Below are 13,537 nucleotides of genomic sequence, written 5' to 3'. Positions count from 1 at the left end.
GTATTCCGGGTTTCCTTTAATTGCACTTGATTCATTTCCCGCGCTTAAGATGGAAACATCCATTAATTAATTAATGTCTGCTATAGACTTAATTAATTAACATATTTCGAATTCCAAGAGTGGACTTAGCAAGAAACTCTTATTTATTATTCATAGAGTAATCAAACTCCAACTAGCTAGGTTCCGAATAATAAAACCTCGTTTCGAGCTCCTCTTGTGTATGTTATCAAACGAGACTCTCCTCGCGCACGTTTCAACATAATAGCAATCCTAGCACCTCTAGATAATGATCACCACTACCCAATATACCTGGATCGTTGGGTTACGAAAAACCCGCACATTTGGTAAGTCAAAGTAGTGGATCCTCAATATCGTATGGTCAATGCTAACGTACATTGATTAAGAAATTAATTTTCAAGACCTCGTCTTTCAGTAGATAGCATAAAGACTCGTCTTGCTGTTAGATCCATTCAGTACTATACCACACCAACGTCATCTTATTTCAATAAGGTTTAGAAATAATCGGACTGACATTGCAACCTTTCGCGATAGGTAGTCTAGGCCTATCTAGGTTGTGAAATTCTTATTTTTCTTTGTTTAGAACTGACCGTGTTACCTTAAATTGGACGACGCCCACAACCGGTCTACTAAAACAAAGACTTAGACTTTGTTACATTTGCTCATACATTTAAATATGTAATAAACAACTATTAAATGTAAAACATAACAACATTATGACAAAAATAATCTGTTGCATTTATTGGAAAATAACCATTAGAGTTTTACAGTATCTATTCACTCGAAAGGTGATTTCTAGTGTACAAAACCCTAACATCTTATTCCACGATAATTATCACACATGATAATTCATCTGATTAAATACTTTATCAGAGAAGTATATCATCCCCGATGTGGGATAATTAACACCTAGTTAATTAATCCCTTAGTCTTTTCACATAGCTCATTTCTAGCTTTATTGTGACCAACTTTAATATATTATTTCTCACTCACCGGGAATCGGATTTGAGAAAATGAATATACTATGGTCATCTACTCGGAACGTAGATCGACGTTATTGCATTTAATTTCACAAAATAAAATGTCTTGTAACATTTATTATTAGTCAAAAAACTTTTGACCAAGCACGATTCTAACACGGTGATCGTCTATACTGATAGGTATCAAATACCTTATTGCAAAGCCACAAGTTTCCGCCATGGCTCTCGCCTCAAAAATGAACAAATAATAAATCATCGTGTATTCGCCGTGCTTGTGTTTTTTCTTTGAGAGAAAATTATTATCATCAATCTCTTAGAAGAAACAAATTTTCTAGACTGTAAAGTTGTTGACATTCCAATCATAATGAATCGTTAAATTAGTGATTCTGGAAAGGGCAAAATCGAACTTGGTTGGGAAAGTGATTTACTTCTTGAATACTCGACCATATATAATTTATGTTGTCGATAGTAGTTGTCCAGTTCATAGGTACACCATTGTTGACTGGATAAGCAACCCAATTGCAATAAAGTCTACCATTGGATACTTGAAGAACAAGAAACAAAAGGTAATGGCTTGATGGTGCTGATGAGAATTTCGAGAAGAAACAAGTGGCTTGATAAACCTTTTGTAGAAAAGAAGGCTACTATGAGAAACTGTATTTCCTTCTCCACGTAAAATCAAATTATTTGTCACAAGGAGGCGCCAATTATCATTTCCGAAAATCTGATCCAAAATAATGGAACCAAACATGCGGAGACATATCAACATTTTATAATGCGAAGATTGAGGATAGCATCGTGGAACTTCCCTTCATCCGGTTAGAGGATAATTAGAAGATATCTTTACAAAGCAGTGAAATTTTAGGAGCTTCATTGTTGATCTTCAAGTGTAGCACATATCATTGTTTGACTTGATTTATTGATAAATTATGTATGATTTCGATGTAATTAATTTGTATTAGTATATATTTCCTTATAAAGGTAATAATTCTCTCTATATAAAGAGTGTGACTGTTAAGGACCCAATTCCTTAACGAGGATCGACGGCAAATTGCTCGACGATCAAGACAAACTCCCGGCGTCCTTCTAGAGGATCGGCGGTGATTTACTAGCTTCAAACCGTGCGCGGAACTCCTCCGTCTGGCGGCTATGAATCTAGGTTGACGTGATTCACGTGAATTGTGGGCAAATAGCTTAAGTTTTTATTGATAATTGAATTAATGAACATAGCCCTATTTATAGACTAAGGACCCTAGGGTTGGTTCGACTCCTAATCCTAACGTATCCCGGGAAAGAACCAACAAAGAAAACCCGAAATAAATAATTAACAAAAATAAACTAATAACCAAAAATAAGAAATAAATAAAAGGAAATAAATAAAAGATGACGCTTCTTTATGACGCTACTGTGGGACGTAGTCTCCGAACAAGTCTGGCGGACGTCGATTCCTTCGTCCCTTGGTCGTCGCGATTGACGGAGGCACGTTCCTCTCCGCCGGCGCCTCCGCCTCCCGTGTAGCCTCTTCATCCGGTGCTGGGGGCTCTAGTGTCGGGTCCGTATCACCCCCCCCCTCCATAGCAACCTCCTTGTCCTCAAGGAGTACGTTAGGAAATCTGCGCTGCACTAATTCGAGCGGTTCCCAGGATGGCGACGCGGAGCCATCGGACCAACGTACCAACACATGTTCCATAGGTCTATCCTCGTGCCACAAAACGCGCCTATCCAACACCCTTACTGGATAAACAACCGGCCGGTCTCCAAAGAACTCCGACGGCAGCTCCATGCCCGCGTCAGAGTCGCCACCTGCCACGAACTTGCGAAGGAGGCTCACATGGAAGACGTTGTGAATCCTACTCTCCTCCGGCAAGCGTAACTGATACGCGACCTGGCCAATACGCTCTAACACCTCAAACGGCCCATAGTATCGCCGTGCCAGCTTGGCAGACTGAGGGCGCGCCACCGAATGTTGCCGATACGGCTGGAGCTTCAATAGTACCAAGTCGCCCGAGACAAACTCTAAATTTCGACGGTGTTTGTTGGCCGACTCGCGCAGTCGTTGCTGGGCGCGCTCCAAATTACGACGCAACTCCACCAATAACTCGCCCCGTTGACGGATCACTTCTTATGCTGATGGAGGCGTTGCCCTTTAGGGAGCCGAAAAGATCAAGCTCGGGGGCTCTCGGCCATAGAGGGCCTTATAAGGAGACATGCCTAATCCTGAATGATGGAAGCAATTCAAGGCTAGTTCCGCCCATGGAAGAAAATTTGCCCATTTGGATGGGCGATCGGAGGTGAACGCCCGCAGGTACTGTTCTAATCCCCTGTTCCGGACCTCCGTCTGGCCGTCCGATTGCGGGTGATAAGCTGTCGAAAAATTTAATTTCGTGCCACTGAGGCGCATCAAATCTTTCCAACACTGGTTTAAGAAAACCGAGTCCCTGTCGGAGACCAACGTTTTTGGAAAGCCATGGTAGCGAACAACCGTATTGATAAACAGATGGGCCACCTTTAACGCATCAAACCTTGTGGGTAATGGGGCAAAATGCGCATATTTAGACAAACGGTCTACGACCACCATGATCACTGTGTAGCCGCGGGATTGAGGCAAGCCGGTTATAAAGTCCATGGACACGTCCTCCCAAACCTGGGTCGGAATTGGTAGCGGCTGCAGTAACCCGGCTGGCTTCTGGGTAGAGTATTTCGTTGTTTGGCACACGATGCATGATTCCACAAAACTTTTTACATCTTTCTTCATGTTCGGCCAGTAAAAATCCGCAGTCACGCGGCGCCACGTGCGCTCGAACCCGGGGTGACCTGCTGACTGCGAGCTGTGATATTCGGTCAATATAGGCATCCGGGCTGAAGAACGCGAGCTCACAAATATGCGGCGGTTATAGTAAACCAGTCCGTCCACCAAGGATAAATGCGGCGCCGACCGCCCCTGATAGCGCGTGATAGCGCGTCCGCTGCTCGATTCGTGATCCCCTTCTTATACTCGATAACGAACTTATAACCCATAAGTTTCCGTACGTACAGTTGCTGTTCTGGCGTCTGCACTATTTGTTGGAGCAATTCTTTCAAACTCTTCTGATCACTCCTAATGACGAACTCTCTCCCCAGTAGATACTGGCGCCATTTTTGCACTGCCTCGACGATTGCGTATAACTCTTTGTGATAAGTTGACGCGACCCGGCGACGAGGGCCAAGCTTTTTGCTAAAAAATGCAATCGGGTGATTCTCTTGGAGTAATACTGCGCCAATGCCTGTGTCAGAGGCATCCGTCTCGACGCAGAAAGGCTTTTCAAAATCCGGTAGACGCAGTACTGGGGCAGTGGTCATGGCTGCCTTAAGATCCCCGAAGCTAGAATCCGTCTCCGGGGTCCACATAAACGCATCCTTCTTTAACAAATCCGTCAAGGGTGACGCAATGAGTGCGTATCCTGCTATGAAGCAACGGTAATAGCCGGTTAGGCCTAAAAACCCGCGGAGTTGTCTAACATTCCTCGGCTTTGGCCAAGCCGTCATTGCCCGAATCTTGCTGGGGTCGGCCATAAGGGAGCCGTTGCTGATCAAGTGCCCCAAATACTCCACGGTGGAGCTGCAAAATGAGCATTTGGATAACTTGACGAAGAAACTGTTGTCCCGTAGAACCCTCAAAACCGCGGACAAGTGCTCACAATGCTCCTCCAGATTTGGGCTGTAGACCAGTATGTCGTCGAAGAATACAATGACGAACCTCCTGAGCATCGGTTGGAAAATTGCATTCATTGCAGCCTGGAATGTCGACGGAGCATTTGTTAACCCAAAAGGCATCACCAAAAATTCAAAATGGCCGTCGTGGGTTCGAAAGGCCGTCTTAAATACATCCTTCCCCTGCATCCTGATCTGGTGGTAGCCCGACCGCAAATCAAGCTTCGTAAATACTCGTGCCTTCCCCAATTCGTCAAAAAGCTCGTCTGCCGTGGGTATGGGAAAGTGGTCCGGTACCGTTGCAGCGTTCAACGCACGATAATCAATGCAGAATTGCTCGACGATAAAGACAAACTCCCGGCGTCCTTCTAGAGGATCGGCGGTGATTTACTAGCTTCAAACCGTGCACGGAACTCCTCTGTCGGGCGGCTATGAATCTAGGTTGACGTGATTCACGTGAATTGTGGGCAAATAGCTTAAGTTTTTATTGATAATTGAATTAATGAACATAGCCCTATTTATAGACTAAGGACCCTAGGGTTGGTTCGACTCCTAATCCTAACGTATCCCGGGAAAGAACCAACAAAGAAAACCCGAAATAAATAATTAACAAAAATAAACTAATAACCAAAAATAAGAAATAAATAAAAGGAAATAAATAAAAGATGACGCTTCTTTATGACGCTACTGTGGGACGTAGTCTCCGAACAAGTCTGGCGGACGTCGATTCCTTCGTCCCTTGGTCGTCGCGATTGACGGAGGCACGTTCCTCTCCGCCGGCGCCTCCGCCTCCCGTGAAGCCTCTTCATCCGGTGCAGGGGGCTCTAGTGTCGGGTCCGTATCAGTGACTAACATTTAAATCGTCAATAAACACAATAATATTTTAGCATATGAATATCTATATTTTGTCTAGATTACTATCTAAGAAAAAACATATATACATGTAATATTCAGTTTTGAATGGAAAAAATTAAAGATCATTTTACGGTGGAATGAAATGTTATGTGGAATGTGATTTACTTTGTATCCCACTTTTTTCGACTAAAATTTATTGTCAAAGAAAATAAAAATAGTCATAAATGAAACGTCTATATTAGAACTCCCAAAATCATGTTCTGGTTCATTTTAAGACAGCACATTTTCATAATCCAAAATTTACTCAACATGAAATTTGTATTCGACTCAGAATCTTTTGCATGCTTAGAACCGATGAATGTGCCGCTTTAAGTGATTTCTTTTATTAATCTCGTCGGACCAAATAAATAATGAACACATGAACGAAAGAGTAATGACTAATGATAAATGTTATCGTGTAATGATGGACTTGGATTAATATATTAGGTGTCTTGCTCCTTAAAAAAGGTATAAGCTTTTAATTTAAATCTAGATTAATATTTTTTATGCACATGGTGTTACTATACTAAGTCACCATTAACACATTATTTAGTACAGAATATCCGATATTAGGTGTCACTATTATCGCTATAACTTTTCCAAAGCAACTAGCAAGTACATGCAAGAAGAATAAAACATACAAATGTCAAATCCTTTCTAAACTTGGCTAAGGAGAGGAGTGAAGTTTGAACTTCATCATTTACAACCCTGCACTCTCCAGATATCTCATTTTGGAAATTATAAATTCCTTTTTTAGACGCGTTTTATATGAAATTATAAATATATAAACTACACATTGCCTGAATAAAATTATTATATGAATACATCCAAATATACGAATCTCTAATAATTCATCTAGATCGACATATATTTCCATCTCCCATTATTCTCTCCTAATTATTTTTTTAAGAAAAACACCTATATAACGTCTTTTTTAATGCACCTCTATGCATGTTATAAGGATAACAAAGTCGTAAACTATCCTCTACGAAATATAATAAATTTGCCTTAAAACTAAGTTACACATTTTTAATTTATAACTCTCTATATAACCCCCTCCTTCTCTTAATTAGGCACAACAACCACATTATATCTACATAAATATTTTTTAATTAATTTCCACAAAGGTTTAATTTGTTCCAATGGATGTCAAAGAAGAAACATGGTTCAAAGCCGCCGTCATGACCCACCCCGAAGAAAAATCCGCCGTGCTCCACTTCTACGTCCAGGATTTTCGAGCGGGTAGTGGCCCGGGCGCCACCGTCTACGTGGTGGCGGAATCTTCAATCTCAGCCACCTCCCCCACCGACTTTGGGGAAATCCACGTCACAGACGACCTGATAACGACCCGACCAGAAGTCAACTCCGAGGTGATTGGAAAAGTACAAGGCACCACTATCTCTGCCGATTTCCTCGTCTCCGGCGAGACAATGTACCTCAATTTTTACTTTACGGCAGGAGAGTACGCTGGCAGCACACTCACGATGCTCGGTCGGAACGAGATCATGAACGAGGAGCGGGAGATGCCGATCGTTGGTGGAACTGGATTTTTCCGGCTGGCGCGTGGGTACGCACTGTCAAGGACGTATTCATACGACGTAGAGAGGCGCTATGCCGTTATGGAGTACACGCTCTATGTGAGCTACGTCGGAAAATTTGACGTGGAATTAAAGAGATCGCCGGCGACATAGGTGGGCATATGTGGGATAGAAAAACTATGTGCATGCAAGGATGTGTGTTTATTATTTTAATTTAGAATAATGGGTTGTTGGCGCAACCTCGATTATATTTTATGTGTATATATCTTTGTATACTTCGTATTTAATTTGGGATTTGTGTTTGTTTTGTTGGTAATAAGAACGTTTTTATCTGTGATTTTATATTCACTGCAACAAAAAATCCTCTTGATTTTTTGCTTATATGAGTTTTTTCAGTACTTCACTCAAGAGATCAAGAACTCCTAACCGCATTCTTCGGATATTAGCACTCAGTTGACTCCTTCTATAGATAGATAAGGCGGAGCGTCGTTGTTTTTAATGTATTTAAGGATGCTAATTTGAGTTTCCAAATAAACCATCAACGCTTCAAAAGACGTCCTTGTTATTGATGTCCCAACTAAAATTAAAAAACGTAAATAATTGTGTCATAAAAGCAAATTGTCACGACCGGCCTTTTTAGGGTTAATAAATGTGGGTGGTGGCGACTAATGAGACTTTAAGAAAGAGGAATTTTCTAGGGTTTCAATAAAAAGTTTGATCAAACATAAATATTCAAATAACAGTGGCAAAATCAGTGTATTGTCTCAACATTTAAATCCAAGACAACGATTATCGAAATAAATAATCCAACAGTAAATGGGGTTCAAACAGGGATGGAACCAGAAATACAAATTAGCCGGTGCTGAAATTTAATAAAATAATAATATTATTATTAATATATAATATTATATACTCCTTCTGTCCCTTGCTACTTGCATATTTCATTTCCGGACTATCCCAAACTATTTGCACTATTTCCCAGCCGGTCGGGAGGACGACCGGACAAATCCGATCTGTGGTACCACTGCCAAAGACCCAAGCACACATACGAGACGTGCTTCAAACGACTCGGATACCCGGAGTATTGGGAGGAGAGATAGAGGACGAGGGCGGCGCAGCCGCAAGCAAAAATTGTTAGGGTTTGTATACTAGAAATCACCTTTCGAGTGATTGAATACTGTAAAACTCTAATTATTATTTTCCAATGAATGCAACAGATTATTTTTGTCATAATGTTGTTATGTTTTACATTTAATGGATGTTTATTGCATATTTAAATGTATAAGCAAACGTAATAAAGTCTTAGTCTTTGCTTTAGATTATTTTTAGCAGTTCTGAACAAAGAAAAATAAGAATTTCACAACCTAGATAGGCCTAGACTACCTATCTTGAAAGGTTGCAATGTCAGTTCGATTATTTCCAAGCCTTGGCGTGGTATAGCACTGAATTGGATCTAAACACCAAGACGAGTCTTTATGCTATCTACTGAAAGACGAGGTCTTGGAAATTAATTTCTTAATCAATGTACGTTAGCATTGAGCATACGATATTGAGTATCTACTACTTTGACTTACCAATAGGTGCGGGTTTTTCATCACCCAACGATCCTGGTATATTGGGTAGTGGCGATCAATATCTAGCGATGCTAGGGTTGCTATTATGTTGAATCGTGCGCGAGGTGAGTCTCGTTTGATAACATCCACAAGAGGAGTTCGAAACAAGGATTATTCGGAACCTAGCTAGTTGGAGTTTGATTACTCTATGAATAATAAATAAGAGTTTCTTGCTAAGTCCACTCTTGGAGATTAAAATATGTTAATTAATTAAGTCCATAGCATACATTAATTAATTAATGGATGTTTCTATCTTAAGCACGGGAAATAAATTACACACATAAAAAGGAAACCCGGAATACTTGTAATTTCGGATTTGGAAAGACAGTGCAATATTACTTCTGTAGTGACTGTTTGTAATAATCCAATATAAGCTTGTATTAAATTTTGGGCTCAATTTAATTATTAAAAAGCTAATTGGGTGAGGCCATATCCAAATTCTTCCTTAGATCCCTTATTGGGCCAATATGTGACTCAATAAAAATAGAAGAATAAAGGAGACAGAAAATACACTTGTGCTCATACACAATTTTCGTCCCCCTCATCCTAGAGAGAGAAACAAAATTTGCTTTCCTTCCGTGAGCAGGATTCTGTCTTCTTTATTCAAGTCCTAGTATTCTGGTGAGATTTGCCCACACAAATATCACTTTACAGTCCGGGAAAGTAGTCAGAAGATCCGAGGTCGAGTTCTCAAGATCTTCACGTAGAGAAGACGCAAGCCATCTTCGATTCTTAAGTGAATCAACGAGGTAAATTGGCTAACTCCGTAGCAAGCATGTTTTAGGGATTATTTGTCCTAAAGTTCGCTTAAAATTCAAGTGATGAGCATGATACATGTGATAATTACGCGAATAGAGTTTATCTAAGTAATCTGCTAAATAGATATGTTTTAAATTGGTATCAGAGCCAGTCTTTGGTTCTGATTATTTGGATTTAAATTTCGCAAAATTCATGTATGCATGTATTATTTGATTGCGAAGCATGTTCTTGGTGTTTTATTAGTTTACTACGAGACGTGTGATCCGTCGACGCTCGCACCGAGACGGATCGCACCACGCGCGATCAGGATAGTGATGTCGAGACAGTGGGAGCAGAGGGCGGCGATCATGGGGTGACGCGCAGATGAGCGAGGGCTTGTGCGTGCCGCCGACCGAGACCCCGGAAGCTCTATGCAGATTCCAGAACTGCATCGACGGAGGATGCAGAGGCGTGGCGTGGTGGCTCCTCCGTGAGCTGCCGAGACGCTGGGCCAGCATGCCTCGAACCCATGGCAGAAGGTCGCGGAGACGAGGCTCCAGCCGCTGGCCGAGAGCGACGCACCTTCGTGCGCGCAGCTGGCCGAGGCAGTGGGAGTTTCGGGTCTCGGTGTGCCAAGACGGGCGATGAACACCGGCAGAGAGCAGCGGCACTGTCGTGCACACTGCTGGCCGAGCAGCCGCGTCACCCGACGTGCTGAGACGACGAGCAGCAGGGACCGATGGGCCGAGAGCAGGAGCCCTATGCGCTCGTGCAGCTGGCCGAGGTGTGGTCAGGCTCGATGCATCATGATACGACGACAAACTCGTCGGATCTTCTTCGTTCATCGTTCGTGCGAACCTCGTGCGATGAGATAACGATGAAAGATTATTTTAATGATTATTTAATTTTTTTAATTAAAAGATATCATTAAAATAATATTATTTGATGGAAATCAAATCTTTTGGGAAGATTTCCCTAGATTTTGGGAATATTTTTATTATTATCTATTTCTATGGAAATAAATAATATTATTTTATTCCTAGATGATATGGACAAGAATAATTTAATAGTTTCCTAATAGTTATATATCTATAATCCTAATTAGGATAGATATGTATGAATACATTAAATTATAAAACTTCTCTTCCTAATCTTGAACATGGAAATAATTTGAATTTAATTTTCCGTATCTTATTAAGAATTAAATACCTTAATTATTTTAGATATATCATATAGTAGACATGAATAAGAATTAAATTATAGAACAATAGTTTCCTAAAAGAAGATACCAATGAAAATAAAAGATTTAATTATTTAGCAAATTAAATGCCAACAGAATTTAACTAAGCCTTATTCTGCCTCAAGGCCAAGGATAATTAAAGAAAAAGCATAACTCAAATATCTAAGCTATAATTACGAACTCAACGTTTGTATATAGTCTCCATCAATTGGTCTGCAATTTATGATATTTTTTTTCCAATATTATCGCCACCCATAACGTGGAGACAATAATCCTAAGAAATAACGAGTTCATGAGGGCGGACTTCTCAAAAATAAATAGTATGAACTAGAATGTGGTATCGAAAAACAAGACAAACTTATCCATAACCTCAGACTTATGTTTCATGAAATAGATCCAAGTCATCCTAGTGCAATCATCAACAAATATAATGAAGTATCGAAAACCATTCCCCCCAGTAAAAGGTGCAGGACCTCACACATCAGAATGTACCAAAGAAAAAATAGATTGCACACGAGTGTTTGAGAGCTTAAACGATTGTCGGTGGCTTTTAGCCAAAACACAAGTTTCACAAAAGAAATCATTAGGAACAGACAGGTTCGGAAAAAGTAGTTTAAAGTAACCAGGGGAAGGATGTCCTAGTCTTCGGTGCCAGAGCCAAATTTCTTGTTTCATAGACCCAGGAGCCAACATCGTACTACCAGTTTGAGCAATCTCGTCCACGTAGTAGAGTCCACAATTGTCAGCGCCACGCCCAAGTATCCTCTTTGTCCGAATATCCTGTAAAATGCAGAAATTCAGGTGCATCAGAAGAGTACAATTCAATTCTCTCGTTACATGACTGTGATAAAGCTCATTTCATGCATCGGTTTTAGGGGTAAAACATATACTACTTGATCGGTTTAACGTGCAAACAAGTGTTAAAATGTGCAGAAATGCTACTTGTCCAAGGCAGCAAGGCCGAAATGATCAAGCACGTACAAAAGGCGAAAAAGGCCAAAAATCGGGGGAGTTGATCAAGGGGCGAGGTCAAGCAGTTAAAGTGGGGACCGCTGGTTTCTAGAAGGAAAACGTGAGGAAATGAGCTGGATGTGGCGCACCATTCTGTTACCCAGGACGACGTTCTAGAAGGGGACACGTGCCAGCTTGTGAAGACGCCAGGATAAACCGATCAAAAATTTGTTATCCAAAAGCAACGTTATTCTAGAAGAAAGAGCACGTAGCAATCAATGAGCCCCTCATCCTCTGCATGAGTGAATATTCCCTGTCAAGATCGTTATCCAGCTGGAGGCTGAATCGAGCTTATAAATAGAGGTTGCGCCACCACAAGAAAGTATCCGAGACTTTACTTTCCGCATAGTTTAGCTTAGTTCAGCTCTCTAGCTTAGTTTAGCTTAGTTCTGCTCTCTTAGCTTAGTTTAGTTCAGATCTCTAGTTTAGCTTAGATAGCGTAGTTAAAAGGGCGACCGTAAGGAGCGCTGCAGAATAACCATTTCTGTCGGCGTAACTTAAGTTTCCCGCTGATATTCTTCTCAGTTTACCGCTTTCTTTATTTTCGAAGTGTTAGCTTAGTTTATTTTCACGCTATAATCGTATCTTAGTTTAATCGAAGTTATTCTCTCTTTTAAATCACGCATTTACTTTTCTGTTATTACCTGCAATTTACTTGACCCAGTGTTTAAATTTCCGTTGATCAAGCTAGCTAGTTTGAATTCTGCCTAGATAAAAACCGTAGTTAAAACTCCCAAGTTAAAGCGTGGCAGCAGCCAACCCCCCTGTTCACTACTCACACACTCGACACACCAACTTCTCTGTGAGATCGACCCCGAACTTGCCACTTTACTGTTAAAGTAGTGCGAAATTGAGAGTTATAAATATTATCTTTGGATCGTTTCGGTTCGAGGATTGATTCGATTAAGTGGCAAAGACAATTTGCTAACTGGTCCAACCGATTCAGTTATCCTCCATATAACTTGATCCAATCTTAATCCGCGCATTTGCGAGCCCGCCAAAATGGCGCCGTTGCCGGGGAAGCATGGTGTTACTTTATATTTGTGTGTAGTGCGTAGGAGTAAATAGTTTATTTCTTTCTTTTCTTATTTGTTTTTCCTGCTGTTGATGAGAAGGTACCACCAAGGCGATTACTGGAATCATCCTTTGATATATAGAAGAACTAACAATCGTTGGAAAGTCCAGGAAGCCGGCGTAGTTACCACTCGTTACAAAGCAGCTTTAGAGGCAGCAGCAGCAGCTGAGCAAAACCCACTACCACCACCACCAAAGCAAACAGAAGCAGAGATGGCCGTTGTCATCGACGACTCGAGAATCGGCTCTTTGCACGCTCATGATGAGAAGGAGCCCACACATGCCATTGCCGCCACTCCTGGGATGCGGACCATCGCTATCAAATCAGGAGTGCTGGCCGTCTTGACCCACTTCTACGGTCTCTCGAAGGAATGTCCGTACGCCTTTCTAAAGGAGTTCTGCCGATACTGCGATATTCAGCCCGTCCCGGCTGGATCCACGTCTGAAGATTACAGGCTCAAGGCTATCCCCATCGTTTTGAAAGGGGACGCAGGTGTATGGCTGTCAAGGCTACTAGAGGAATCCATCAGGACTTGGGCGGAATTCCGCATGATATTCCTCGACCGTTTCTTCCCAACATCAAAGACAAGTGCCCTAAAAAGGGAGATTACAGAGGCCAGACAAGAGTACGACGAGCCCCTCGGCTACTACTGGGACAGATTTCAAGGGCTGCTTCAAGCATGCCCCAACCACAAGCTGGGAGAAAAGGAGATCTACTCGATCTTCTACGACGGACTCACG

At 41.5% G+C, this 13,537-nt stretch overlaps 1 protein-coding gene across 1 annotated transcript; it reads left to right on the top strand.

Annotated features, from left to right (window-relative positions):
• Nucleotides 1–6,693: 6,693 nt before the first annotated feature.
• LOC121803539 (dirigent protein 22-like) lies at nt 6,694–7,307 on the top strand. The gene has a single exon (XM_042203174.1). The coding sequence runs from the start codon at nt 6,725–6,727 to the stop codon at nt 7,271–7,273; it is 549 nt and encodes a 182-aa protein (XP_042059108.1). The 5' UTR covers nt 6,694–6,724; the 3' UTR covers nt 7,274–7,307.
• Nucleotides 7,308–13,537: the final 6,230 nt, after the last annotated feature.

Source organism: Salvia splendens, chromosome 5 (assembly GCF_004379255.2).
Source record: "Salvia splendens isolate huo1 chromosome 5, SspV2, whole genome shotgun sequence".
Taxonomy (NCBI): domain Eukaryota; kingdom Viridiplantae; phylum Streptophyta; class Magnoliopsida; order Lamiales; family Lamiaceae; genus Salvia; species Salvia splendens.
This window is presented reverse-complemented; position numbering and strand designations above follow the sequence as displayed.

Coding starts and splice junctions, on each gene's coding strand:
- LOC121803539 (XM_042203174.1), top strand. CDS start 6,725: ATGGATGTCAAAGAAGAAACATGGTTCAAAGCCGCCGTCATGACCCAC.